Source organism: Seriola dumerili, unplaced genomic scaffold (genome assembly GCF_002260705.1).
Source record: "Seriola dumerili isolate Sdu_G_001 unplaced genomic scaffold, Sdu_1.0 BDQW01000191.1, whole genome shotgun sequence".
Taxonomy (NCBI): Eukaryota; Metazoa; Chordata; class Actinopteri; order Carangiformes; family Carangidae; genus Seriola; species Seriola dumerili.
The window spans coordinates 7,258,390-7,284,656 of NW_019174446.1; the positions used below are offsets into that span (position 1 = coordinate 7,258,390).

General features: G+C 40.4%; 1 protein-coding gene across 4 annotated transcripts in view; it reads left to right on the forward strand.

The window, feature by feature from the left end:
* rbms3 (RNA binding motif single stranded interacting protein 3) overlaps positions 1-26,267 on the forward strand; it is a 115,912-nt gene that overhangs the window by 64,715 nt on the left and 24,930 nt on the right. For all 4 annotated transcript variants that reach the window (XM_022753348.1, XM_022753351.1, XM_022753349.1 and 1 more), the window contains exons 5-6: positions 15,085-15,242; positions 16,426-16,505. In XM_022753348.1, coding sequence (XP_022609069.1) covers positions 15,085-15,242; positions 16,426-16,505 — 238 coding nt within the window. The remainder of the gene's footprint in view (positions 1-15,084; positions 15,243-16,425; positions 16,506-26,267) is intronic.

Genomic DNA, 26,267 nt, shown 5'->3' on the forward strand with positions numbered 1-26,267 from the left:
TAAGAATAGACAGTTATCTGCGTGGCACTTTTTTTGTGATGTGCTGAACTGACCATTTTGAGTACTTCCAGACGGATTGTAACAGCTACCCTGAAGAAAGTTATAGTAATGTTACATTATGAAAACATTTTTATAATAAGAACCAGCCTCTGATGTTTACTGTAAAATCTGAAGATTATGATCAGTCTAAAAATCACTACATTTTTGATTGATCATTTATTGATGTAATAATATTTGCCCAAATTATTTGTTTCCTAAATAATTACAAAAATGTCAACTTTATGTTTCTTGCTGATGAATGTGTCTGCTAACCACTGGCCGGGATATTTGATGAAACCAAAGTGATTAACCTTTGCCTTGTGCAAATCAAATTAAGCTCCTGGTCAGCAGTATAGGTTTAATTTAAACTTTATAATAAAATTATTTCATTTCATTTACATGACACAGGACTCTAGGACTGTATCCTTTCAGTCTTTCATATTTTCCTTTTTTTTTTCTTAAATCCCTTGAGTGCAGATGAAAAATAATTAGTTATTTTCATTTTATTTAATTTTATAGCATCCAAACAATTTGTGCGTCTTTAACTGAATTATAAAATATCCTTTAACTCAATTTGAGTTAATAGCTTGTAGCAATAGTCACTCTAAAAGACAAGGGAATTAAATCTTTATGTCTTGTATAATTGTGAAATAAAAAAAACAATAGTAATAATTCTATACAATATTTACTTTTGCAGTTTTACCTTCAGGTTGCAGAAATGTGAAAATGAGAATTTATGGCAAGAGCTTTGAATATCCAGTTAACATCTGCTGGCAGACCTTTTTTCAGGAACGTTCATATTCTGGTTCAGAGAGGGCAAATTGGACATTAGCAGCCACGGTCCAGCAAGTGGATAAAACTTCCTGGCTTCTGCTATGAATGTTAAGTGTTGAGGTCCTCACGTCTACACTCTTATGCATGCTTTAATAAATCATATGTAATTGCTGCTTTCGTCCTCTTTATGTGTCTGTATGCGTGCCTGTGTATGAATGAGTGTGCACTGTGTGTATCAGAGATAAGGTCGTTATTAATTGGTTGACTGGTTAGTGTTGAGTTCTTGGTTATCAGATCCTATAGAAGTACAATTTTGGGGGTTATGGCACCGCTGGGAACCAGAATAGAAGCCCGGCCGCGTTGTGGTGGGTGCTCATATGATGAAGCTTTAACGAGGCTGTGTCTCAGGAGGACACTAAACCCGCTCGGTTTGGGCTGGAAGAGTTTAAGAACCCTTGTTAGAGCCTAATGGCTTTGTAAGAGGGGAGGATGTGGTTTGTACAGGTAAAATGAATAGATGACTGTGAGTTTGAGTGTGCTGTCATGAGGTGTCCTTGGTGGAGGATATGATGGTAATTAGGCTGCTGTTTTCTCAGTGGCGTTCCAGCGATGAGTCTATTTAACCTCTTGGCGGTGTATGTGTGTGGGGCTATGTGTGTGTTCACAGACCGTGTGTGTGGAAGTCAGTGGTGCATCCATGTGGGAGTGTGTGCACGTACCAGAGATGAAACGGTTAGATGTCCATGTCTGTGCATGTGTCTTTGCATATGTGTGTGTGTGTGTGTGTGTGTGTGTGTGTGTGTGTGTGACTGCCCTTTAGTATCTGCTGACTCAGGCTGGTTTTCCCTTTCTAAAAGTAAATAACCTTGGTCCGCCAAGCTGTCAGCTGGCCCCACTGTGCCCTCGTCCCGACATCTAAAGACGGCAAGAAAATCTCTGCTCTCTCATCTGAGCACCACAGCACAAGCACATCTTCAGAGGGTCTGCACACTGCAAAGAACTTGTATCTTCAAAAAGCCACCTTCTGATGCAAAACTGGTACAGTTTACATGCTTTTATTTTCTGCCAGCATATTAAATGAATTCCGCTTCATGTTGTGACATGTTGCTTTGAATGCGTCGCCTGTAGCACAGAGACTGTTCTTCAACCAGAGGGCTGGGGTTCAAACTCACACACTTGTGTTTGAGAAATAGGATCGTTTGCTGTGTTTTATTGTTTTTCATAATAAAGCATAACGACAGCCAATGAGAGAATCCCAATATTTAGTTTTGGATTTTATGCCAGTGGTTTCTGCATGGCCAAAACAAACCAAGCCGAGCCAAACCAAACCAAACCAAAATTTAAGAAGGGAATAAAGTTGGCAACATAGTTGAGATAAATAAAGCCACAAACATAACGGTTTTTTCTGTTTGGCTATTTTTTTTATATTGTTGAAATACTGGGGTTGTATATTGTTGAGTGATTGTGTTATACACAAGACGGTGCACAAGAAGGACTTAGCAACCTGTTCACCTCCTCAACCCCTAACCTCAGTCACTTTCACTCCCACTTTTATCCCTTTTTCCTCTACCTGTCTTACCTGTTTTGTTCTCTTTCTCTCTGCCTCTGTATCTATCTGTTTATCTATATATAGGCCTATATACACACACACACACACACACATATATATATATATATAATGTATATATTGTTGGTTTGACTTTATCTCACCCGTAGCTGTTTTTCTCTCCTCTTTTCCCTTGTTTTGCTGTTCTCTCTCATCCCTCTCTCTGTCTCCTTTTCTCTCTCTCCCAAGCCATCCCCCTGGAGGTTAATCCCTCCGGTTTCAAATAGAGATAACCATGGCAACAGGCCACGGCTTTCAAGCTTTGGATCTGTAGGACAAAGGCATTGATCAGGATGAAATAGTATCAGGTGGAAGCGCAATTCACACAAAATGCACACGTGTGTGTGTGTGTGTGTGTGTGTGTGTGTCTGTGTGTGTGTGTGTCTGTGTGTGTCTGTGTGTGTGTGTGTGTGTGTGTGTGTCTGTGTGTGTGTGTGTCTGTGTGTGTCTGTGTGTGTGTGTGTGTGTGTGTGTGTCTGTGTGTGTGTGTGTCTGTGTGTGTCTGTGTGTGTGTGTGTGTGTGTGTGTGTCTGTGTGTGTGTGTGTCTGTGTGTGTCTGTGTGTGTGTGTGTGTGTGTGTGTGTCTGTGTGTGTGTGTGTCTGTGTGTGTCTGTGTGTGTGTGTGTGTGTGTGTGTGTGCGTGTGCGTGCATGCGTGCATGCGTTTGTATTGGAGGCAGAGAATGCACCAAACCCGACATGGCTGCTCAGTCACTCATATTACACTGTGTGAAAATCAACCAAGTACACGTGAAGTTGTTGTTGTTAAATCGATACATTGATCCAACAAATCCCTCTTAGAGAATGTGTTTAAAATGATGAAGACACAAGAGCATCAGCGGTGGTGGTAGAAGGTGAATAAAACTGTAACAGCTATTTTAGATGATTAAATAAGAAATGAGAGATGCAGATTTGAGTGTTACGGTCTCTGGTTTGGAGTCTCTGAGTCACAGGGAAAATGTCTCGAGGGAAAACAACTTGGACTTAGCGCTTCAACAACCACAGGTTAGCGTCCTTGAGCATATTTAACCTGCAACTCTTGCTGCTGCTCAGTGGCCTCTCATAGAAAAATGATCAGTCCTGGGAAGTAGGTGAGAAAGTGAAGCTTTACCATGAATTATTGGTGGTTTTTGTGAAATATGACCCAAACAGAATATATTTCATAGATATAATTAATAAAATTGTGGTGAAAATTTAAACTTGATTTTTTTTTTTTTTTTTTATTATTGCCTTTATTTTGATTACACTCAGGTCATACTTAGAGCACATCTTAGAGCGCACATATTCTCAGATGCTAAGAGAACAGCAAAGTTGATGAAAAAGGTCTTTTATTGAAGTGTAAACCAGTGCTCCTCTCCTCCAGGACTTTATAGCCGAGGCCTGCAGAAGGTGTGGGTGGACATGGGCAGCTTAGCTCTCTGTTATACAGCAAGTCAACCAGCTTGTATAACTTTTAAAAGTGCTCCAAGTGTTATATGCCCTTGGATGACATGACAGTCTCATTTTTAGCCTTTTACTGCAATGCAGTTAAGGTGAGAATAAGGTTGTAGCCTTTCCCTTGAAGCCCCTTATTTACACTCTAACACGGACTTATCTGTGCTTACCCTCCAGACGACTTGTTTTGAAAATCCATAAATGTTCAAATACGGGATATAATAAATGCAATGTGGGTTTTGTGCTCCAATCACCAATAAGCTGCGTAAAATTTGAATCTGAGATTACTTTTTTATTTTCCTACACATGTTTTCAAACAGTGTTTCCTCCTACTCATGCATGTACAGTATGCAACATGACACAGTGGAAAAAAAACTCCATCTTCTGGTACAATCGAATGCGCCTCTTTCTTCCCTCTGAGCCGATGTGATTCTTGTGTCTGAGCCAGTGCTTTATGTTTTAATCACTGTAGTGCCGAGAGCACAAACCTACTCCTCCCCTGCACTTTTTCAGAACTTTTTTAATTTTGCAGTTTCCTTTTAATTTGTTTTCTCTCTAGCTGTGGCTCTTAACCTCATTTTCCAATGATTTGTCTGAGGACAAGCCACATGCCATTAGTAGGGGAAAAAAAAGAAGCTAGAAACGAAAAAAAAAAAAAAACTTCATTCAATAAGTTTGTCTAAAAACTTTCTTTATTAATTTTCTCTTCCCTTATCCGAGAAAGTGCTTCCTCAATGATAATCCAGCAATCCAGTAGGCCCTCTGGTTTATTGCATTCTTCTAATGAAATGCTCTGATACAGGCAGACAATCAAAGAGCAGTTCGGTGAAAGGAGAAGAGAGAGGGATGGAAGAGGTAGTACTGTATGCGAGTCATTTTAGGAGCAGAGCTGAACTTGCTTTAATCTGTTAGAGCACGTAGTGCATGCTCACAGTGTAGGCTGCAGACCATGCTACCAGGACTACAAGGTTTGAGTCTTGCTCTTGACCAGCTGACCGTTTCTCATCCTCTCTCCCCCACATTCTCTGACACTCTCTACAGGATACTATCCAATAAAGCAGAAATACCACTGCTGTACAAAATGGAGTCTTTAGCAAGAGGCTGTAGACACATAAAACTGATGCCTACTTTTGAAATAAAAAGGAGCTATGTTGACATCATTGATTCAAATAAAAGAAACCACATGACATTCAGGTTTGTTTATCAGAGAGAATAAGAAGGTGCAGCACCAAATCACAAAACTGACCCAAAAATATGAGAAACATCTGTACAAACATCTATTCCAAGTAGAACGATGTCTATTACTGATAAGAACAATAATGGAACGCAGCACCTAAACATTCAGGTAACCAATGATTTATTCCTTAAAGCTGACTCTTCCATCTATTTTCATTTTACCCTTACATTTGAGTCCACTGACCATTCTAACTGATTGCCTAAAAAATATATTGGCATTAAGGACTCTTCCAGGCTCATGAATAATTTCATGCTACCTTGTTTAGAGAGGTTTCCTTGTCATTATAAAGACTTCTTCCAGCTCTGAGCTGCTTCATGTGGCTTTCCCAAGGGATTAATTTTTGTTCTTTTTATTTCTTTTTCTTTTTTTTTCATCTATTCTGCTATTGGGCCTCATAAAAGACAGACACATGATCTATTTTATTTTTCTACACAGATGATATATCACTTTATATCACCCTGGATAATCAGTCAATGTAAAGCACAATCTTTCTTTAACATTTCTAGTGACAAACAAGTGGCTAAAGGAATGCAGTCTTTTTTTCTTCAACAATAGCCAAATCATTTTGAACCGCTATATTTCTTGCAAAAGTCGTGCATGCTTTTAACTAATTTTGTATTTTTGGTGGACGTTTACAGTCCTGCTGCTTGGTGTTTAACTAATTCTGAGACAAGGTCAAATTGTACTGATTCATAGATCTCTTTCCTCACTGTCGATAAGTGTTAAAGTCTGTTCTACATTTTGGTTGACATCTAAGGAACTGCAGGGTCAAACTGCTGCTGCTGCAAACTTCTCAATCGATCCTACAACTCACCTTGTTACCAAAGGTGGAACTTTTTTCCTGAACAAAATCAGGTGAAATCAAAACCAACTTTTGAAATTTGTTTTAAAACTTCCCTTCATATAAAGACATTCTATTTTTATTAGGTACATTTTGAACTACCCCTATAACAGCTGCAGTATGTTTAACCTTTATATATTTTCTTTTCATAACTTCCCTTTTATTTTGCTTCATGCAGTTTGTTGTACAGCATTTTACAGCTCTGTAGAAAACTGACATAAATATAGTGTAAATATAGTATGATATAAATATAGCTACTGAAATATTACACAATATGGGTTTTCACTCATATTACAACTATGCTGCTGTATGATACATTTGACAAATCAGACTTTCTGTTTTATTGTTCTCATCTCTTCCTAACCTCCTTTTGTAATCTCTTTAATTTCCATTTATCCATCCCTTCATCCTCCCTTGCGCCTGCCTTGATCATCTCAGCCCTGTGTGACACCTCTATTTATTTGTGTGTATGTTCTCTTTTTTGTATGTTCATAAGCGTGTGTAGTTGCCATCATTAATGAGTCTCTCTGAACTGCCATGAAACAGTCTTCACTGTGATGATACACACACACACACACACACACACACACACACACACACACACACACACACACACACACACACACACACAATTCTCTGTCTCACAGGCGTCAACTGGGTGTGTACCTGCAGAGTCAGAGACTCCCCTCCTTGGTTCCAGACTCCATTAATCATTTAGAGCAAGGATTTCCCTGAAGCCTGCTCTCTCCTCAGGCAGACACTACGACATCAGGCTGACACCGCCTCAAATTTATCAGACATCAGAGAGATTTGTTTTAAAATCCCTCTTATTTAACGAACATTCAAGTCTACTCAACATTTTTTCCAAGTTCTTTAATATGCACAAATTGGATATGTGGATGGGATGTACTATTGTTGTCTTGAGAGCCAGGAAGTCTGTGTTGTTGTTGGATGTCTTACATTCTGGACAGCATTTCAATCAGCTCTGTCTGAACTCTAAAAGGTACAAGTTATTCATCCCTGTATAATGAATTTTCGAGCACTTGACATGCTTCTCTGTCATAGCTCTGCCATTGAAAGTGTTTAAAAAGTCTCTCTTAAAATAAATGATTTTGAATTTCCAGTCAAGGTTTTTTTTTCGTTTTCGCGTCGACCCTGACTGATTGTTTTAAACTCCATCCACCTCACCTTTTCAGTCTTTGCCAAATGGCTGAGAATGTTGTTAGATGTAAACAGCACAAGGGAAGGTGATGGAAAAGTACGACCCAGGTTGAAAACAACTAGAATGATTCAGTTAATAAAAAACAGAGAAATAAAGACCAGGGAGGTTTTGTGTAAATTTAACATTGTGCTTTTCTAAGCCAGGCTACTCCCTGGGAATTCCCGACTCAGAGAAGGAATGGAAATTTTTGCCTGAGTTTTCATTGACCTTGAACAAATGCATGGCTTCATGTGCACGTGATCATTTTCTGTTTACTCCTTTAACGCACAGAAATACACACCACATACAAACAAGCACATCCTGACGCTTACACACACATTTATTTGAGTGGCAGGTGCACAAATATAAAATGTGTGTGTGTGTGTGTGTGTGTGTGTGTGTGTGTGCGTGTGCGCGTGTGTGTGTGTGCGTGTGTGCGTGTGTGCGTGTAGGCCTGTCTCCCAGATCATCCGTCTGCATTCCAGGTAATTAGACTGGCCAACAGCTGAGTCCCATTAGCATTGATTACAGCATTCAGTGCTACAGAAGAGAAGAGGGAGAAAAGAAAGAGCGCTGGAGAGTGCGGGATGTGTATGTACTGTACACACTGAATCTGTTTTTTAGGCATCGTGCCTATTATGTGTAGGCGTGTGTGTGTGTAATCCCTCTGCATGGCTTTTTGTGTGTTACAGCAGTGCCTTGGCATGGTTGGTTGCCTTAGCATCTTAACAGTTTAACCTAAGGCCCTCTGTGTTGTGAGGGACACAACCAGGATGTGTTTTGCGAACTATCACCATAAACACGTGTTTCATATTTTGTGGTACAAATCTTCAAAAATGCATTTTAATTGGCTTCCCACAGTGGAAGTTCAGAAATTTTACCAGTAAGACAATTTTGCAATCTTAAACCAAAAATGGATCACAGGCCTGTTTCTAGTGGATCCCCACAAGATAAAAAAGATTATGTTTTTTTCAAAAAGTCTAATTGGGGTTTTTTGGCGAAAAAAAGGTTCAGGACTGAGCCATAAAGAAGTAACAACAACCACATAACCACAGGAAATGACACCACTACTACTCAGCTGTTAGGAATCAGGCCCACACTCATAAGTTGTGTTTGTGTGGTCAGGCTGAAGAATAAACAAGTATATCCACAACAAGAAAATGAAAAAAACAGCACGACAGATGTGAAATTACAATCAGGCTAGGATATTGTTTAGTCTAGCTATGTATGAATATATCCATATTCCATCCATCTTTTTTTTATTTCAAATCACATACAAGGGAAAGTGATTTAATCAATTTACGAGGCATTTTGATTTGTATTCAGCCCAGGAAATGTTTACTTAATCCATCCAAAGCTTCTCTGTCTTTCTGTATGTCCACCTACACTCTCTCTCCCTCCATCTAGCTTTCTCTTTGTGTGTGTGTCTCCCTCTCGTCTATCTGTGTCTGACCCTCCCTGATGGTTTCAGTGTCTCAGAATTGGGTGATTGATTCCAGCTCTGGACGGCTGGCAGACAAGCAGCCTGCACACCGGTGTGCAGCAGGGACTGCACTCTTCTCCGACTCTGTGATGAATTACTGGCCTTTAAATACACACAGCAGAGACAGTGTGAGGGAAAAAAAGGAAAAGAAAGGGATGAGAAGGGAAGAAGCCATGTTAAAACTGCAATGAGAAAGAGAGGAATGCAAAGGCACAAAAGGGCGAGAGAGGAAGAGAGAGAGAGAGAGAAAGAGAGAGAGGGCGGCAAATGTAAATTAATGGTTGAATTTAGTAATAACTGCATGTGTGACTAGAGAATGTGAGAACTGTGTGTGCGCGTGCACGTACGTGAGCGTGCACTCCCCATTATCAAGACAGGCCTCTCTTATTGCTTTAAATGAGTCATGCAGAGTGTGAAGACGCAGGCAGTGTTGGAAGCCAGAGGGAGGAAAAACGTTCTGCCCGTCACGAAATTGAATTAAACATTGAAACATAGTCAGTCTCTCACTTAGTCAAGTGTGATGCCATTTCTTTGAATAGTCAGTGTTTCTTTGCCACTTCACAGCCGCTAGAGAGCCACAGAGTGGAAAACAGCTTCTCTGCTTCTGAATATTTTCATAAGTATGCCATCACTTGAAAAGCCTATAACCCCAATTTTAATGATCCTTGAGTGTTAGCTCAGTCTTTTAAAGGTTAGCTAAGCTAAATGACCTTTGTAGCCAATTAACTATAGCAAAAAAAAGCTGGTGCAGAATTTACAAGTGCATGGATCAATCTTAGTGTTTTTTTTTTCTGCTTGAAAAGTTGTTATTTCTTGGAGGTTGAAAGGATGGGACAAGCGAGATAAAGTCCATGCCCTTTTTGTATTATGGCGAATTAAACCCAATTCTCTGGAGACATTCAACACACAAATATATAGAGGAAATAACCAGCTGTGGCTCTTCTCGTACACTGTACATCCACATGCTCTGGAATCTCTGAACTTGCAAGAACAGTGACATTACAGTGGCCTTTAGCCGGCTGAAACATGCAGCAATGCTTCAGGAATTTTGATCATGTCTAAATATTTCCATTTTTTTTCCTAATGCACTCACAAAACCCACATAACAGGCAAAGTAGTGGAGCCATGCAGCAGACAGACTGAAAATATACTGTACATACAAGCGATTTGACATGTGTGTGGTGTGTTAAAACCAGAGTAATTGAAAGAACATACAGCATATGTATAACTGATCAAAATAACATCTTACTTTGACATTTGTGTGAAGTTTTTGTGCCCTCCGTCTACAACACGAGAGCGGACACATTAACATTAAGAAGCAGCAGCAGCCAAACACAATGCCTAATAATATGAACTGACCGGAGCATTAAATGATGAGGTAATCACTATCCAGTGTTGATTTCACTGAGCCTCCAGTCATCATGGAGATGGAGAAAAGTGTATATCTCCATGTCTAATGAAACCCTGGGGATTTCTAGGTTTAAGGTTCATGAAGTATTTATGGCATGTTCATTAAGTATTGATTAAGCCGTTAGAGAGCGTTTAGATACCCAGACAATCATTATGAAAGATTAGAAATTGGCTTGAGGAAGAAGAAGATGGAGGAAGGCAGAAATGCAGAGAGAGGAAGAGATGGTGGCGAGGGGTGAATGGAAATGAGGGAGAGTAAAGATGTGGATGGTATGAAGAGGCAAATGGAAGACGTGGAAAAAGAGTAAAGAGGGAAAGGAAAAGAAGGATGTGAAGGGCGAGGAGAAAAATTCTGCTCTTTAAATATTAATTAAGCATTCAGATAGCATTTTAGACAGCAAGGCTACCATTATAGGAGATTAGGTTTTAATCTGAGGAGGAGGAGGGGCGAATAGCAAGTAGGTAAAAAAGGAAAGGACAAGAGGAGGAGGGTGTGGGTGAGCATGAGAAAGGAGGAAGTTGAGGTTAGAGAGGAGGTGGGCTGAAGGAGGGCAAAGGAGAGGGAAGAATAGATGGATTAAAAGAGGAAATGAGCAGGATTAAGTGAAAGACAAGCTGGAATGGTAAGTGGAGGGAGTCAACACATAATGAACAGAAAGTCTGATTTCCCTAATCATACACTGCTTCTTTATGAAAGTGCCCCGCTAGTTGTTTCCGAGGCATCTCCCTGCCTATGGCTTCACTTAGCTTTTCCTCATCTTTCCATCCATCCATTTTTAATAACCACTCATTGCTGCTCAGGGTTGTGAGGGGCCGCGTTGTGTCATTTTCTGATGTGGAGTATTGCTATTTGAGATGCAAGCGGGATTGCAAAGAAATGTGACATTCAAGTACCCGTCTCACCTCATATCCATCCATCTAGCATATAGACTCAGCCGGTGTTTTTCACAGCTATTTAACCAGTGCTTTGCCCTCTCTTTACCCTCTAGCTCTCCGGCAGGTGTTGTGGCATTGCAAGGTAACCGGGAAGTAGCATGATAAGAGGCACAGACCTGCTATAATGATGCAGCAATGAGGTTTAATGGGGCTGAAAACACAGGCTGACTCGCTGGCAGGCTACACCGTCAGGGAGAGGCACAGTTGGTGTGAAGCTGTTTCCAGCTCATGACAGATGTTACAGAGAGAGAGGGGGCGGGGCGGAGGGGGGGAGAGAGACAAAGAGGCAGAGAGACAAAGAGAGGGGACAGAGAGAGAGAGAGGTGAGTCATTTGCAACATGCAGAGTGAGAGATCACTGAGAAATAACTTTGTGCAAACCGCAACTTTGAGCAAAGTCAAGCAGAGTTCATTCACATGCGGGTGCTCCAAAACACTTCAGCTCATATCCCAGATGTACTTGTGCAAATAAATGTGTTTTGCAGCCAACTGTGTCTAGAGATGGTCAGGTGGAGTAATGTGATTTCAGTAACCCACCATGATGTCCCTGTTAATTTTGTACCCATCTCACTCTTGATTCCCAAGTCTGATTCCCAAATCATACAAAGAAAACGAGGGATTTTCAGGCAGTGGAATAGACAACACGGACATGTATCATAATCAGCAACTGGAGGAGTGGAGGAGAGGTTATGGCATCCCTCTTGTTCACACAAATCTGCATTCATTTCCCTTGTTACAGTAACTGCAAGCTGCACGGAAAATTTGTGCAGAAACAAAACAGCTGACCCACTTTTAGCTGAAATTGGGCAAACCACTGTGAGATTTTGTTTAAGACGTATTGTCTTTGGATGAAATTAGCTTGTAACCACATTGACCACAGGGATAGGAAATCTTCTGTTTTACCATTTAATCTTTTTATGGCTTTCAAACAAAAAAAGAAGGGAGAAGAGGATTCTGTCAGTGCTGCCTCCATAGACAGTCAAGGGAAATTCTGCTACATACAGAGTAACTCTAGATTGAAAACTGAAATTCCTTTGTGTCTAGATGAACAAGTTATTGTTGGTAATGACAAAGTCCACAGCCGCAGTAAGAGTGTAAAGCGCAGCAGAGCGTAGCCTCAGGAGTACTCTGGAGCTAATTTGCTTGAATGACAAAAGCTCAGAGACTTGTAAGAGTGTGACATGGCGATGGATGTCTTTGAGTTTCACCAGTGAGTCCTCCACTGAATTCCTTGGATGTCCAATGGTGCCTTTATTAGCTTTAGCCTTAGTAGCTTGAGACAGTGTTTCACTGTTGAATGTTAACATAATTGTGCCATAAAGCTCTTATTTTTATCGTTAAGGTTTCTCTTATATAATTTTCCTGTTTGTCCACACAGGCTGCAGCTTATATCTTGGTATATCTTGATTATATCAACAGGAAGCTCACAGTATAGTTATAGATATGTCTGTATCTTCTGACACGACACGGTTAGTAAAACCCTAACACACTCATGAGAAGAATAGCTTGCAATTTTTATCAATAGAGCGTGTAGACATGTTTATTACATTTTGAACTTCCTGTTTTCAGTTTTGAAGGCTTGAATGATTGCCCCATTGGACTTTGCTCCAGCAAAAACAATAAACAGTAGTATAATATGAGCTTTAAAACAGGTGTTGCTTGTCATAATCGTTCCTCCTGTGATATAAGGGATAAATCTTAAGCTAATATGAGGCTTCAGCAGTCTGTGTCAGCAGAATCAAGTGGATATTTTCCAAAGTCTTTTTTGTAGGAAATTGCCTCTTTTTTTCCCACAGACAGTGTTTCTATGCTGAGCTAAGTGGAAGGACAGTAACATAAACATGGAATTTTACACTAAAAAGACTGTAGCTTTGGAAGATAAACAAAGCCTCATATTAGCTTCGGGTAAACTTTTTAATACATTTTTTGCCCAGAATGAGGACTGCTGATTTTTGTCCTCCATCACTGACCCTGAAAGAACATTAGCAAGGTTATTAGTTGCCAGTTCGCATGGGAGGAATGACTACAGCTAGCAAAACCTGTTTAGGTGTCCACATTAGCATCTGACTGATGTTTTAAGACAGACTGGAAAATTCTTCTATTAATGATCATTTTAACGAGGAGTGTGTTGAGAAGCAATGAAACTATAGTTTACACTGATTTGTTGCAAGGAGGTCCTACTGTAAGGAAGATGATTCTAAGATCAATGACAGATTCGAACAGCTGTTAGATACGACTCTATGCATTTGATGTTGCTGCTTTCATCTGTCACTGCTTGCATAAATACACACACACACACACACACACACAGCAGCATGTACACAAATATAAAAGATTACATTCAAAGCCAGTTGCCCTGTGTGGGAAGACAACTGTGCCACTCTGTGTGTTGGACACTCTGCCAAAGGAAAATCCCTGCTGACGAAGAGAGATATTCAAACTTAGAAAGAAAGGTAAATATTTCAGCCTCCTTCACTGAGGCTGTTCTGCTTACTCTGAGTCACTGACTACATAGATGGCTTTGGTCACAGTCAGCCAGACTCGGAACTCCCACACTTGGAATCATACGGCTCTGGTGCATGCAAAGGAAAATCCTCCGCAGATAAAGGAAATGTTTAGGTTCAAAATGAGCCACATAGGGCAGCTTTTTTTGGGCACAGATACACACAAGTATTCACCCAACAACACACACACACACACACACACACACACACACACACACACATATATATATATTGTTGTTTGCCTTAGTACAAAAATCAAACTAAACATGTTGGAGTCTTACGATGTAGTTTGAGGTATGCAGCACAGGACACGCGATATGATATGCACTCACAGTATTTGGCTCATTTTCATGACAACAGTGGAATCAAATGTATGAACCATTTCCCATTCCAGCGGCATGTCAGTGCACAGGATTACTTATGTGTCTGACGTCTGGGATTGTGCACATGAAACGAGAGGAACATAAAAGATATACGACATGAAGAAGAGACTTCCAGCAACATCTGGTCACAGATTGTAAAGAAGAAATGTACTGTGTTGCATGCATATGTATGTTTATATGTAAACATCTTTACAGCATAGAAGAGAGACGCAGCCAATGCAGTTCTTTTATATGTTAGTATTTTAATGAAATTATAAAAAAAATGCAGTTATATTTGTAGAATGTAAGTGTATTATACCTCTTTTTCTTTCTTGTCAATAGCAAGTTTGTGTAAACTAGAGCACCCTCCATCAAACCCTCCCCTGCTTCCATCCCTCTGTAATTTGTAAGCACTGTAGTTACACACACACACACACACACACACACACACACACAAACATGCACACTCCTGCAGAGGATCAATTCAATGAAGTGCTGCCAAACATAACGAAAATAATTGAAGTATACTAGTCTAACTAACTGAGAGGCACATTAGATGGAGGTTCCCTCCTTCCTGTGGAAAAATTTAATGCAGCTCTGTTAACATCTCTGAATCCTGAGGGGGTTACCTTATTGCTTCAGGGGTTCTGAGTGTGAAGCCAGTGCGCTGTCTTTCCAATGAAATGTTTATTCCTCTTTTGAGGAGAGTTTGCCACTTGAGTTAAATTCACAGATATTTTGCAGTGGGATGTTCAGTCATAAATATGGAAATAAATGGCTCGAATGGCACAGCCTTAACCTTTAATGCATTTACTGCTGCAAAACTAGCTTTTAGTGGAGGGTTATAGTCGACTCTTTCATTTCTCTTACTTTATTTTGAGCTTTTTACATACTTGAGAGGAAGAAAAACAGTTTTGCTTGGCACAAGGGCAGTCTCGTGTCTAGATTTATCCTCCTGGAGCGAGGATAGATAGACAGCATTTCAACCCTTCACCATCAGCAAACTTTAATTATTAATAATAAACAGTGTAAATTCTAATTCTGTCTAAATTCTTTTTATTCATTTTCTTCAAGGCGGGCAAGTGTTCATTGTGAGACCCAATGCCAGTGATTATTTTCAAGGCTTCAGAGACACATTTCCAATCACTTCTCAACTCTCCAAGACCAGACTAAAATATGCAATTTTGTGGCTGGCGCTGAAACATTTGTTTATGCAAGACAAAAGAATCATCTTCTACCACTCTTTTTTCTCTCCGCAGCAACAGGAGCAGGACCCCACCAACCTTTACATCTCCAACCTGCCGGTGTCCATGGATGAGCAGGAGCTGGAGAACATGCTGAAACCCTTTGGTCACGTCATTTCCACACGGATACTGAGGGACGCCAACGGCCTGAGCAGAGGAGTTGGCTTTGCCAGGTAGGCACGGACAGACACACACACAAACATTACACACCTTACTGTTAGACAAATTTACATTTCATTTATTAATCAGCTCCAGATTTATTTAAATGTAAGACTTTGCTGGACAAACTATTGTATAATCACTAAATAGAAAATAATACAGATTCATAACTATCACACTATGGTCAAGATTCATGTTTTAGATAATTGCTAGAGGCAATGCTACCCTGAGTTGACTCCCTGCCATTTACAAGTAAAGGACTCAGCTCTAATGATACAACTCCACATTCCTCTACCCTTGGCCCCTTCACCCTCCTCTGTGTGCAATGCGTGTGTGTGTGTTTTTGTGTGTGTGTTTGTGTGTGTGTGTGTGTGTGTGTGTGTGTGTGTGTGTGTGTGGTCCTCTCAGTTACACCGTGGAGTGTGCCAGTGATTAGAATGCAGTCAGGGCTCCATTCAGGGTCACTGGCAATGTGAAGAAAACCCAAGATATACACACACACACACACACACACACACATACACACACACACACACACATACACACATGCATGCTCACATACCACATGCACACATATACACAATCTTTCTCTCTCCCTCTCCCTCTCTCTCTCTCTCTCTCTCTTTCCAGTCACCGTTTTTCTCTCCCACACACATGCACACACACACACACACGCACACACATGCACTCACACACTGGCTTTTGCTTGCCAAGCAGGCAATTAGTCATTGAGCTGTGATTGGGTGAGCGGAGCTGAATAGGGGCAGACAAAGAGGACATGACACACAACAGATCAGACTGAATGGAGCTTTTAAACCGGGACAAAGGAGAGGAAACCCCATAGAAAACACACAGACACAAAAACACACACACACACACACACACACACACCTACACACACACACACACACACACACACAAACACAAACACATACACGCACACATGCTCAAGGCACTGTGCTCAGGCATACACAGACAAACAAGCCCATGATGCATAAACAGGCAGGTATTTAATGCATGTACTGCAATGTAGGACACATTTGCATACACTCATATCCACGTACAGTACTTTCACATTAGCACACTTTTTAATGAAACCACAGTATCTCTTGAACACATTTAATAGTAACACAAAGAGCTGGTTGTCCTCAAGTAGCCCCTGTTTCTTTATCTCTCTCTCTCTCTCTCTCCCTCCAGGATGGAGACGACAGAGAAGTGTGACGTGGTGATCCAAAATTTCAATGGGAAATTCTTGAAAACCCCTCCAGGCATGACAGGTAGGTGTCAATCACCAAGACATTCGCTTTGTACTTTCTAAGCCAGTGTCTATAGGTCAGGGTGCTCATATAGATGTATGATTTGTGCAGCATAATACACTCAAGCACCCTACAGAAAAACACCAGGGGCTGCTGAACTCAAAGGTAAGATTATTTGACCTTGAACTCAGTTTCCCGCCAGCCTTTAAAAGCACTTCCAGTGGGGTTTATGTTTTGATAAAAAATACTAATGGAAGTCGTCTTTTGTGTCTTGCTTGTGGAGAACGCAGCAGTCTTCTTGTCATGTATCAGCTACGCACAGCATGCTGCTGCTATGTTCACATTATGGCAAGGTGGACAGCTTGCATGAAAGGGGCTGAACATTTTTAATGTCACCGACAATACAGTACCTGAGGTTTGGTACTAATACAAAAATTATGCCTTTTTTCAGTACTTTAGTCGGAGAAATATAAACACATTCCTCTACAAGAGCATCTTTTTTCATTTGAGTATTATACATTTCTTTTTCATGCTTCAGGAAAGTGGGTTATCATCTTCCTGTAGAGGCATTAACATTATCTTTGTCTCATAGGATTTTTATGGATGCTGTAGAGAAAGCAGCCTTGATTTCAGACTAGGAGACAAATGTGTACTATGTGACATCAAATCAAGTGGGGATATTTATCCTTTTTTTATTTTATTTTTCTTTTGTAGTAAAAAACTCAAAGGTTCTCTCACATCAGGACATCTCTGCCTGTTGGTATTGCATTTGTCTGTGTACAACGTTGTGTCATTGCGATGCGATACTTCAGCGTCATCTCTGCCGCTCTGTCTCTCTCTTTCTCCCACTCCCTAGACCACCTTGAACTGATTTAATAGGAAAGACTGAGTGATTAATTCCTCCACTGTACAGCCCACACATTGAGACAGGCACGAGACACATATACATACACAGACAGACATCCCCTAAAGCAAACAATCTGTCTCTGATTGTCCCCCAAATCAACAGCAAAGACTCGCTGCCTTTTAGCACAGAGGGGAGGAGAGAAGGGAAAAGGATGGTGTGGAGGGAGAAGAAGACAAAAAGAGAGAGGCTGAGAAGAGGGGGTGTGGGTGTAGAAGAAAACAACATATAGTGTATAGGGAGAGAGCCTTGTAGGGTGACTGAAACAAGTGAGATAACAGAGAGAGGACACGGTGGTACAGAAAAAAAGAAAGGAGAGGTGGGGTGAACCAAACTGAAAGTGACACAGAATGAGGGAGGAGAGATGGAGATGCAGGAGGGTCAGATACAGAGAGAGAGGAGTGTGCCACACTGAAGAGAATGGAAATCAAGGACAGACAGAGAGAGCTGTGCCCTGTGCCCTGACAGTATGATTTGTGAAGTACAGCATGGTGGGTGAGTCAGTTTCTCACCTGGACATGCACACGCACACACACGCGCGCACACACACACACACACACACTGCTGTACTTTGAGGTAGCAAGTGAATGATGCATCGTGGCAGCCATTGCTGCTTCTCTTTGCAGCCTGTGTGGTGTCTGTGTGTCTGAAAAACGCAGAACCTTAACTTCTCATACAATGACAACCGTGACTGGCAGCACACTAAAGAGTCATGAGCTTCATGGTTGTGCTATTGTGCCGCTTGACAAGCTTGACTCCATGACATATCTGAAAAGAAAACTGTTTTGGTGAATATTGTTATACAGAACCAAAGAACTCAGTGTTGCAGATTATTGCTGCAGTTCATTTGATCCACAACAGGTTATCATATTAATTATTTATGAATGTGTAAACTCGTGGTTGCAAACAAAAGCAATACAGTTTTGGTTCAGTCTCATATTTCTCATCATCCTCATTTCCGTCTGCAGCCAGCAGCTGTTTGCAGTGAAAAAGCTCTGAATTCCCACGATATGCTACCTGCTCAGTACCAAACGTTAGACATAGTGGACATAGTGGAGCATATAGCATCTAAAAAGCCAGAGTGAATATTGGCCGTAAACATGACTCCAAATGATAGTTAACATTGCTCTGTACCTGCTGGATTTGTGCAGAAGTAACTGTTTTCAAACACAGTTTGTGGTGCCAGAAATAAATTAATACAGGTTTAAATTTAACAAACACAGATACGCTCACTCTCTCTACACCTGCCCAGTCTCTGACCTCTATATTAAAGGCAATGCATTGCTTGTCTTTGCCAGGGGTGTCCATTTTCCCCTTTCTCTTGTGTATGTGTGTGTGAGTGGGAGTGAGTCTATGTATTAACGTATGTTGACCTCTTAAATTGCTCTGAGCTCACCAGCCGATGAAATGGGGAAAATCTGGCCAGAACAGATCCTCCTCTGTGTACTGATCCACAAAACACACACACACACACACACACACACACACACACACACACTGTGCTTTCGGATCTAATGCCAGGTTCTGTTGATTTATGTCACTGGTTTTCTGTGTCACTGACAGTCTGTGGAATTTCCAAGGCTGTTGCAGTGTTATGATGACAGGCCTTAGTGCTTTGTTTTGTTGTTAGTCTCATTATTACTCCTATTAATTGTCTTAAATAACACCACATATTCAGTCTTATGAAATGTTAAACCCGCAGTGCTAGAACAGTGTAATTCTTTAATGCATGTGTGTGTATCACTGAGTGATGTGTGCTTGTGCCTCTTCCTGTGTCTTCCTCTGATTGATACTGCTGTCTGTCCAACCAGGCTGATGTATTGACAGGCAACAGTAATATTTTACTCTCTAGCCGCAAGATTAATGCAGACATTGATCACATGACCAGAGCTTCCATCAGCCCTAGTTAACAGGAAGTCCATTGATCCACAAGCTTTCTGCTTCTCCCACTGGATCCCCTCACAGAGACAAAGAGTATCTAGATTGAACGTAGCCTTTATTCTCTCTATTTTTACCTTTTTATTCAATCAGAAAGCACCAGATAATAGTAAGACTTTCTACAGATCTTTATCATCTTCCTTGGTAGGTGATGTTATATCTAGAATACATTCACTTTCTCACAGGTGTTTGCAGTGAGTCCACAGCTTGAGGACTCCATAGATAAATTTAGCTGAAAACATGTTCACTGCTAATGTCTCATCACCTTTAGCGAGTAGAGCCGTCCTGTAAATTCGACATTCCAGTGTGAGTTGTAAATCGAGTAATCGCAGTGTGCATATTTACCATTCGTTGTAATTCTGTCTTCTGTGTGCACCTCGTTCGATAATGTTTTTCCCCCGTACTGTGAGGGAGAGACGGAGACCACCCACCCATAAAGAGCATATGTCTTCTACAGCTTCATCATGACCGTGTCACTTCCTATCACAGCTTGATGTATTAAAGCTCCCAGATCTACGGGTGCTTCCACTGCTGTAGTTCGCTTCATTTGGTCAACACCAAGGAGGAAAAAAAAAAAGATACATTGTTGTCTTTCGGTTCTGGTCCGGTTTGTTTTCACACTGATTTATAACATTCAAAGTGTAAACATAAAGTTGTAAGGACTGACAGTTAACCTGTACATTGAGCATTTTTGGTAACTTTAATCCTATCAATCCTATCGCCAATCTTCTCTGGTGTTCACAAAGAACTCATGAAGAAGAAAATGATTATGAATATGATTAGTTGAGGAACTGGACCTTGTATGTTATAAATAGTGATGGGAGGATAGTGTGTAAGGGAGGACAGTGTGTGGTCCTTTTATTGGCGAACTGCTGGAATCCTTGGAGTAAGACAAAAACTCAAGACTGTTTGAACTCTGTTTCACTTTCTGATTGAAGGGAAATCCCCACACTTGCTTTTGATGTGCATAGGTATTACCATGGTTACCAAAGGATCTTGAATAAATAGACCTAAAGGCTCTACATTAATACAGATCGCCTAAAAAATTGCTTTCGCAACCCCTCTTAATCAGCAAATGATTTAGCTTTTGAATTCACATTAAAACCACATATCTTCTAACAGAAAATCTTGTGGTTGGTCCATTTAGCTTTCACTCCATAAACAATCCACACCAGTGTCTGCTTGGAAGCAGTTGTTTAGTTTGATTGACAACTTCCACACCAGGCCAAATGAACCGCACCAAACTGGCACATGCGGTTTGATTGAACTGAACCAAAGATTTGGTGTGCAAGCACCTCGAGAGACAAATTGGTCACTTTTAGCCATGCAATCCCCCCCTTTTTCACATGTAAATAAATCCTTAGACGAATAATAAGTAATTTGCAGTTAGGATTTATTTTGGTTTTATTCCCCTTTATTATTAAGAATTTATCTTATTTCCCCTTTATGTCTAATTTGTTTTCTCTTCAGTTATTCTGTCTCTCCCTGCACCACCTCTGTCCCACATATAATCTCTCTGCTGATTCTCCTTCACCCACTGGGCACGCCACCTTTCTTTTTCCATCCCTCTGTAACTTTTTTGTCCAGTTTTTCTGTCTCTCTCCCCCACTATCTGATGAAGTGTTGTAGCTTTGATATTTCTCTTTGTCCTGCCTTCCCCTAATGGGAAGACAAACGGAGGACAAGAATGAAAAGAGTCCAGATCTCAGAGAAGGCGCATTATCACTCTGTAGTTTCAATAATAATCAGGAGGCTTTTAAAAATGAGTGCAGCCTTATATGCCTGGTATGATCATGAGGCATTAAGCCCCCATTCATTGCAGCCATTCAAGTGGTTCAATACTTTCATAAATGGGAAATGAATTTTAGTTGATGTTCCTGATAATGGAGGAAAGAATTGAGCGAAGCTGTACTGAGGAAAAGATCGTGTAATTATATGGCAGTGCTGCACTTTCAGACTTGGTGTCAGCTTACATGTGTTATTTGGAGCCACTTATTCAACTCTCAAACATAGCTATGGGTGTTGAAATGCAATAATTCTGAAGCACTAAGCAAATCACATCAACACTGTCAAGTTCTTAAAATTGTAAAGACATTTGGTGCTATCTTCACATCATTTGGGGGAATTAATTTCCTAAATAAATGTGTCATTTCATCAATGCATTTTATTCCCACTTGTCTCAGAGCCAGTTCCTTTTGTGTTGCTTTAGGTTTATGATGAGAAAATGCAGTGAATGTAGTAAACTTCCTCTCCCTCGGGGATGCTCTGAGGGAATGGTTTGGTGAGTGATTGTCATTGCAAGGAAGAGCCAAATGAGAGGAAGACAGAGGGCGGAATCATCAGATTTCCTTTAAACTTATTAAGTGTAAATATCTTCTAACTCTCAGTTCTCCGTCTCAGCTCAGAGTCCTTAATGTTATGTTTATTGGAGCAGACATAGCTATTGAAATTTTAATGATATAGTGCTAACAGCAATATGAATAAACATTTTCTAATATATATTTTTAAATTCAGTAGCAAATAGTCGGTTTCCTCTCGTGTGTGATGCTTGAACAAGTAAGTAACCCTCCAGAGTGCATATTGTTCTGTCCCAGGGCTTTGAGCTCTTTGATGCTGGGCGTCTTAAACAAGAAAAAAAAAAAGGAGGAGGATTTCATCCCATTCAGCCCAGCTGAGGGAGTCCTCATTTTGTCACATTTGGGGATTGGATCCCATTTTCCAACTGAATGATTTCCCATGTTGCTTGCTAATGGATTGGATTTTATTTTAAATGGGAATTTTCCCATTTGACGGATTGGGTCCCACTTATATGATACCCCCTCTCTTCCCACAGTGAAAACTGAAACTGTTGTGCCCTTTTAAGCTAAGAGTGCATACTGGTGTCTTGCTTAGAAGCATCAAAGCTAAGATCTACATGATTTTGTATATCTTCTGCACTTAACCAGGTGCAGCTTGTCTAATCTGAGTGTTCCTTCCGCCTCCATATTTTCCTTTACCTCTTGTTTCTTTTCATGTGCCCCTCTCACCAGCACTGAGATGGATATGTTTGTTTGCTCTGCAGGAGTTTTAACAGTTTCTATGCTGCTCCACTGTAGTTTGCAATATCCCGCAGTTCCAAGGAGTGGTAACAGTGTGTGTTCCACTTTTCATGGTACAAGCCATGCTACCTATGTCCTGTCAGTTAAACACAACACGCCACAGATCGATAACTCCTGTTCAGATCAGTTAAGGTGAAGCTTCTTTTTTTTTTACCCCCATAGCATTCACCTGTACACACACACACACACATTCAGGCACACAACTACAAATCTATGTGTCATTTTGTTGACATCTCTTGGAGTCTACACACCTATTTATGTCTTAGTTGCATTGCCTGTCGCTGTGATAAACAGATGTCACAATTTTCTTTCCCCAAGAAAAACAAAGAAAGGACAAAAACAGGAATGGCACTATTGATTAATGAATCCACAAAGCAATGACATTCTGACAGATAAATTAAACAGATAAATCCACTACTGCAAGCCTTAGTTAATGAGTGCAAAAAATCTTGTAAAAAGTCTAGAGTTAGTGAACAAACTACATGTAGCTTTTGTCCAATAAAGTGTTCTCGTCTGTTCATTTCAATTATTTTCCTGTGTCAAGTTTCTTGGCAATGACTTACTTTGTTTAGTAGTATTGACCACTGGGAGACACACGTGCGGGGAAGCACAAATACACACATCGTGTTGTAGCGCAGTGTGTTTGTGGGTCTTTTTATTTTTGGTCTTTCGGTGTTTGAGTTCACACATTTTTCAGAGGGATGAAACTCAGAAGCACCTTGTACAGCGAAGCAAAAACACAAAATTCGGATTCAGTTTGAAGCACTGGAAACTGGTGTGATGCATGATTTATCCATATTGCCATATTGGTGGAAAGACTTACAGGAAGAAAGATTGAAGGTTGAAAGATTAATACAGATAGACTTACAGTTTACAGAGAAATACATGGACCACATACCAAGAACACCCCACCTTCACTGCCATCCCTCCAAGTCATGGAAGCAAATGAGAAATTATTGGCAGAAAGGGGCTTTGTAAACCATAAAATCTGTATTTCATCCATTTCCAAACCTCCACAACCTACCTCAAATATGAATCTAATCGCCATAGAAAAGCTGAGTACTTGAAAATCTCCTGTTTTTCAGTGAGTCAGTTACAGATTTCTTAAATTCTTCCCACTTGTTTCATAAGAATGAGAGTAACATCGTCATGAATAACAAGCCTATTGCATGATCAAGTCTGACTGCCGAGTGAACATGAAGAAAAATTAGGCACAGTCACTGGTTGGCAGCTTTTCCTCTTCTCAGTGTGAGTCTCCACGCTGACTACTTGTGTTATGGTGAAACGCCACTATAATATGATCCACTAAGGAGACAGTTCTGCCCCCATTCATTTTCCATGAGACCTGAGGAGTTGTCTTCACGGTGCAGGAGTTTGCTCTACCTGTCGGGACAACTGGGAAGAAAAACACAGCCTGGAGAAAGAAGGGCAACATTGTTTTGCTTGGGGCTACAAAGATCAATTTATGTGTGACTTTAGTGATTGTTAGCAATCATTTCTCCTCATTCGATTTGGATTGAATTTAATGTCTTCAACTCTGTGTCCTGTTTACTCGAATTTTACATCTCTCTGAACTCTTTAGATAGCCAAATATTTTGCTCGGGCAAAGTTAATTAACTTGACATGTCCGAAAGTGACCCATTTTAGAGGGCAGGCACAGCTGTACCCAAATTCATCATGAATCCATCACTTTATGTTACAGAGACGCAAGAGCGAGAACAGCAGGGGTCAAAGTGACAATTAAAAATGTTCTTCCTGTTAAAGCCCTCTTGTGACATGCAACAGATTGTAGAACTGTGAAGCAAGCTCAATAATTAATTTGATGCACCAGTTTGAGCAGTTTTTTTTTTTTTTTCCACAGGTAATCTTGTCTCTGGATGTTTGACTGCTGTCGTTGCTTCCTGATTGTGTGGTGACCGAGTTCGCCTCTTAATAATAAATAACGTTCATTATCGTTGTTATCATCCTCAGTATTTATGGCCTGTCTCTGTGGTTGAGGATGAATATAAAGTGAAGTGCAGAGTGTATTGCAGGGTTGTTGTTTTTTTTTCTTTTTCTCTGTCAGAGAAATGCATGATATCACAATTGTGCCACCACAGGCGTCACCTGAAGCTAATACAAGTGATGTTACACTTGTCTGTTTTTACATTGTAGCTACAATATGATGTGAATGAGATGATTTAACGCATTACTTTGGCTGTTACAATATTATTTATTTGTGTAGTGGTAAAATACAGATGAGCTTTTAGACAAATTCCAAAAATAACAGCTCTGTTGAATAGATTAATTTGCTTTTAATAAATGACTCAACAGACAAAATGCCTTCACAGATTGGTGGATTTTTGCAGTGTATCATTGTTGAACCTTTTGCTCATTATCCAATACTGATTAATTAATAGCTAGTTGCAATCGTTTCACTAGTTGTGCTCCACTGAAATCCTGGCTTGCAAAACCAATTGTGCAATATTGTGTAATTGGAGTGTCAGATATCATCTTCCTCTGAAGGTGAAAATTAGCAAGCAACACCAAACGAGTACGTCTCCTACAAGACATTTAGGTGTATTGACACTGTTTTCTTTCACTCAAACAGGAAGGCATTCACACATATACTTTATATACTATATACTTCAAATGCAGGCTCAAACCTAATTTTGTGTTACACCTACATTTTTTAGGTTGTTTGACTAAAATAATTTGATTCTTTTATTTCAGTGAGCTTGCTGTCATAACCTAGAGCTCAAACACTTAATCTACTCTATGGTTGATGTGTTGTTTTGGTGGGATTGTGAAATGCCATGACAGTATAATGTGACATGTCAGATTAAAATAATAATGGGATTAAACTCCAAGTATCTGAGAATGTAGCAGCATTGTGTGAATACGAATTATAGAAAAAAAAAAGAAACGCATCTTTCTCCCATTAATAGGCCTGTCCACACTTCCTGCACAACCAAATACTGGACTCCTGCAGCAGCAGTCTTGTTGCCTAAGGTTGCCTTAGTGCGTCGGGATTCAAGATCCAGACAAACTAAGGCAACCAAAACATTATAACAATATTGATGTATGTCTGTGCGTTGGCGTGTTTGTGCATATAAACAGTGGCCCATAGCGCTCGGCCAGTGTTTAATGTCTGGAGCCATTTCACCAGCTAAGATATAAAAACATCTTACAGCAACAACAATGTTGTGTATGTGAGTTTTTATGTCTGTGTATGTGGAAGTGTGCTTCTATTGGGGATTATACAAAATGGCCTCTGTCCCTCCGGTTGTTGTTGCACTGTATGTAACAATCACAGCAACTCTACAGAAATACGCCTCTGAAATCAGGCTGCCTGCTTTACTCAGAGGACGTTAATCTGAGCGACACCAGGGAAGGAATGGAGGAAAAGTACACACACTAGATTTAGTCGGTCGTTCTTTGGCAGGCATCAATCACATCAAGGGACATTTTCTGCATTACTTTTATTTTCCTGTCTTAACATCACCTACGTGGTATTTTTGCATCACTAATTCTAACAATAATTGGGGCATTTTTCTAATCTCACATAAGTCCAAAAACACTTTTTTTTTTTTTTGCTGTCGATGTGAAAAGCCAGGAGAGTAAAAATAACAGATTTAATTTCGAAACGCAGAGGCATCCTTTTCATGAAAATACCGAGGACAAACAGTCGTTTCAGATCAGCAAGAGTTTCTTCTGTCTTTGTGTGGTACTTTAGAGGAGACGCAGAGAAGAAAGTGTCCTGACTATAAACTTGACAAGTTGTCAGCCAGCGACAATGTGGCTTTCACTGTTTGTCACGCCAGTAAAACAAAACAGCAACAACAGAGCTCAGACACTGCCTTT